The sequence below is a fragment of the Brachyistius frenatus genome, unplaced genomic scaffold (genome assembly GCF_029030835.1).
Source record: "Brachyistius frenatus isolate BFR_SWC_R1_liver_20210118 unplaced genomic scaffold, ASM2903083v1 Contig_151, whole genome shotgun sequence".
Classification (NCBI taxonomy): domain Eukaryota; kingdom Metazoa; phylum Chordata; class Actinopteri; family Embiotocidae; genus Brachyistius; species Brachyistius frenatus.
The window spans coordinates 847930-852500 of NW_027210750.1; the positions used below are offsets into that span (position 1 = coordinate 847930).

General features: G+C 52.5%; 1 protein-coding gene across 1 annotated transcript in view; it reads left to right on the forward strand.

The window, feature by feature from the left end:
* The first annotated feature begins 2939 nt into the window (after nt 1-2939).
* stx1b (syntaxin 1B) overlaps nt 2940-4571 on the forward strand; it is a 31241-nt gene continuing 29609 nt past the window's right edge. The window contains exon 1 of the mRNA XM_069716113.1: nt 2940-3418. Coding sequence (XP_069572214.1) covers nt 3389-3418 — 30 coding nt within the window. The 5' untranslated portion in view covers nt 2940-3388. The remainder of the gene's footprint in view (nt 3419-4571) is intronic.

Below are 4571 nucleotides of genomic sequence, written 5' to 3' on the forward strand. Positions count from 1 at the left end.
TTCGTGGTTTTAGGAGCAGAGAATAAAAGATGCCGTGAATGTTGGTGAACTGTAAAAGTGAGTTGACGTCACCCAGAGGAGCAGCGTACATCGGTGCCCCGATGATAATTCAGACCGCCTGCCAGCACGTGAATTATTGATGAAACACGATCTCCGATTTCCTTCTCGATCAGTTCAAAGTCCACCAGGAAAATAAAAAACCCTCCTCTTCATTGCGGGCCGTGAATACAAAAAGCTCGTTTAGTGTCTGGAGCAGCGAACGTTTAAATAAAGATTTGAGAGGGGGAGGGGGAGGGTGTGTGTGTGTGTGTGTGTGTGTGTGTGGGGGGGGGGGGGGCGGTTCCAGGAGTGCTTCCTCCGGGCGGCGGGCCAACCTGCCGGAGCCTCCGGACTTCATCTCCACCATTAAAAGTCCATTTTAAAATCTCAGGGTTCCGTTTATCACACAGGCCTCATTTATCAGCCAACAAAGCCCCGAAGCTCCACACTCATCTGTCTCCGTCGGGTGAGGGGAGGAGGAGCGGGGGGGATTTTCAGATTAAAAGCAGAGTTATTTCTGGGTCAGACAGGATGTTGTCGTTGCTGTGGCGACGGCGTCACATTGATGTTCTGGTTGAAGGCCGGGTCCAGGATCAGTCTGGGATTCACGGGTCCAGTTTTCAGCTTCAAGAACCAAACCTGTGACATCACTGTTGTTGTTGTTGTTGTTGTTGTTGTGATGGAGGACAAAACCAGTAAAACGTAGCGTTATAGGATATTTAATATTCTAGTGATGATGCGGACGAGTTTATGAGGATCTTTGTGTTTTTATATAAGTGATTTTTTTTAAAAGGTAAAAATAAATGAAAACGTTCAGTAACAAACTGTTCTGCTTGTTAATCAACCATCAGAACATTTGTAACTGAAAGATTTTGTTTATTTGTTTAAAAAAAAATAACACGGTTATATAAAAACGTGTTTGGAGATGAATCATATCAAATATCTTACCTGACCGTGAAGTTTCAGTGTTTGATGGAAGTGATTCGGTTAAAACTGTTGATACCGTGTTCATTTATAAACTTCGTACGGACTCACAGACCTTTTATTGTGAAGGACTTCCAGGCTGCAGATTGTTTTGGGGGTTTGGCTTGTTTACATTATAATTTCTAAAGAATGATCTCGACTCATTCACAAAAGAAGATCAAACTTTATCAATCCTACAGGTTTATTCACATTTTCCAGCAGCTCACGCTTGAGACGAACGAGACGGAGATGCGGCGACCGGAGAGGAAGTAATGAAGACGTCGTACGTAAGTAAACGTCGAGGCGACCGAAGTCGGCGTTTACGGTTTCTTTAAGAAGACAAACTTATCCGTTAAAGTCACAAACTAACGAAGCGCCAGTCGATCAGAGACGATAAACTCACGAAAATATTCCAAATGTAACTCCGTCGGATGTATTTATTTCTTCCGGGTGGGTGAAATCCGTCTTGTTGCCGTGGAAACCCGCCCACAGAGGTACGGCCGTTAAAGCTTGACCTCCGACCCCTGCAGGTATGTTGATCATGGTGGAGCGACGGCCGCTACACCTGACGGAGGTTCGTGTTGACGCGCGGAAAAAGCTTCACGAACTCTGACGTACGACTGTTTGTCTTTCAGCTGGTTGACAGTTCAGTTCAATTTCGGTTGGTTTTTGGGGTACGTTCTCTCTCCGTGTTATCGACCCCAATTTAAACAAAACGGATCATTTTACCTCCCGACACCAGAAAGATAACAAACACATGAAATCACAAGAAGTCGCTCATCATGTTCATATACGAGGGATATTTAACATTTATTCACCACATTATTAAAGCACAGACGGAATATAAAACCGTTCGAAGCCTCCGCGGCTGAAATATGAAGCGACTTAATGTGTAATACCACTGAGGGCCACTAGGGGCTGGATCCTATAGACTCCCATTGAAAAGTCAGTACATGTTTCCGGTCATCGCGGCGTCGTCAGATAAACTCCTTCTGATCGGTGAATAACTCGTCATTCGTTACATAACCGACACGCATATACGTGATATCTCAAGAACACATCGGTGTCATTTCTTCAAATTTGGTACAAACGTTCACTCGGCCCCGAAGATGAACTGATTCAATTTTGAAGGTCAAAGGTCACCGTGGCCTCTCGTGCCTCCCATTGTCGTGAACCAGACACCATCACCGATTCCCGGAAGGACAGACGGCGTCCGTCTCCCTCGTCCTGAATGTGAACGTGCTGATTGTAGAGATCGTCTCCGCGTCGGGTTCAACATGTGTGTGAAACATAATTAGTTGTCATGGCAACAGCTTAGTGTTCTATCGGAATATGTTTTATTAAGTCTTCACCGGATTTATGATATGACTCTGGACAGACATGGCGGGAGATGGACAGCTTAGTCCATGGTTGTAGACTGGTTTAGGACTAGTTTTGGTTTAAACTGGTTTCTGCCGTGGTTTTGGGCGAGTTCTGATCCCGCTGGGCTAGTTTGGTGTGTAATTGAGTGTGTAGTTCGGTGTGTAGTTGAGTGTGTAGTTTGGTGTGTACATGTGTGTCTTTTACAGTCTAATTTACATATCTGCTCGTAAATCATCTTTTTACCCACTCCCCCCTCCCCCTTCTCCTCCCCCTCCCCTTGAGGAAACAGAGTGAACAGATTGCCCTCCCCCATCCCCCCCCCCTTCCTATCCTCATTCACCTGAATCCTGCTGCGGGGAGAGAGAGGAGGGGAGAGACACTGAGAGCAGGAGGGGGGGGGGGGGGCGGAGAGGAGGGGCAGCATGTAGTGATGGAGGATGGAGGGTGGGGGAAACTGGCGCCTGCGCAGTTCCTCCTTCATCCCCTCCGCATCGCCCCCCCTCTTCTCCCTCCCTCCTCTCTCTTTTTCTGCAGCATCAGTACCACACTCCCCCCCTCCCCCCTCCCTCCCTCCCTCCCTCCCTCCCTCTCTCTCGGTCGGTTTTCCTGCCGGGCTGCTGCTGCTTTGCGCGCTGCGGGGCCACACTGCGACCGCACCGAGGAGGAAGAGGAGAAAGCCTCGGACCAAGAGGAGGGTCAGCCTGAGCACGAGCGGCGGAGAGGCGTCACGAGGAAGCAGCAGCAGCTGAAGAAGAAGCAGCAGCAGCGAGGAGGAGGGTTTGAACGCGCCGTCAGCGCAGCAGCAGCAGAAGGCGGAGACGCGTCACACCGCTCTTCCTCCCTCCATCTGTGTCCAGGGGAACCGAACAGGAGCTCAGCGCCGACCGGGAGCACAACCGGAGGAAATTGTTGGAATCTCGGAGCGCAGAACGACGAAGGACGCGGTGTCGCTAGCCTCCCCCCCTCCCCCCCGGACCAGGGCCGATTCTCCGTTTTCTAGCAGCCAGCTCGGCGCGGCGACACCATGAAGGACCGTACGGCGGAACTGCGAAGTGTAAGCACAATTTTTTTCCTCTCTCTTCATCCCTGTCGGCCTCCATGTTCCCTCCTCCTCCTCCTCCTCCTCCTCCTCCTCCCTGCCGCCTCCCGCCGCCTCTCGGCCTCGCCGCCTCCCCTCCGCTGCGCCGGAGGAGCGGTGCGGAGGAGAGCACGGGGAAAACGGCGCTAAAGGGCCGGATTGTGCGGGTTTGGGAGGCTGTGCGGAGGCTGTGCGGGAGCCCGTCATGCTGTGAATACAGAGTGGGTGAACGTCGCCGCAGCGCTGAGAGGATGGAGCCTGAAATGGAGGCTGCTCAGACGCTGTGTTGGTTTGTGTGAGTGCGGGACGTTGGGTTTTGCGGTGCGGTGAGCGCTGGCTGGAGGTCACGGCTGCAGCGCGCGCTCCGCTGTTTTCCGGTGTTTTCCGGCGGGGTTTAGACGCAGAGGCCCTGCTCCGGTCTTCATGGCGTTTTTTTTTTTTTTTTTTTTTTTTCCGCCTCATGCAGCGCCGCGTGCATGATGGGTAAACGGCTGCCATCCATGCTAATTGTAATCGGGCCGCGCGTGTCCGTGCGTGCCTGTGTGACCTGATGGAGGAGCAGAGACTCCAACAAGATGCAGTGATTTATTTTTTTAAATATTTTTTTTTAACCGAGGCCGCATCCTGCAGCCAGCGCGCGCCTCCTCCCTGACGGAGCCGCGTGAGTGTGGGGGCATCAGTCCGGATCAGTTGGGGGGGGGGGGATCGATCCAGGCTGGATGGATGAATCAGGATGCAGGTGGAGCAGGGGATGCAGCTTTATCACCGCGTGCTCCCGTACGGTGATAGTGGAGGGGGTGGGGGTGGGGTGGTAGTATGGAGGGGGGGGGGGGGCTCATTGTCCCACAGCCTCACCCATTTTATGGCCGAGTCTCCGCACCGGGTGAAACGGGAGTCTGCGGAGCGACGCTGCTGATGGAGGCGGTTGGGCGGAGGGTGGGGGGCTGTAGGATGGGTGGGTGGGTGGGTGGGTGGGGTGGGGGGTGTCACATCAGCTGGTCAAACTCTGCAGCTCCACGAGACTCCCGCCGCCGCCGCCACCACCCGGGTTTAACCGGGTTTGCCTGAGGCAGACTCACCTCCTCTTCATCCTCTTCATCCTGCCCAAGTTCACAGGGATGTTTTAAAA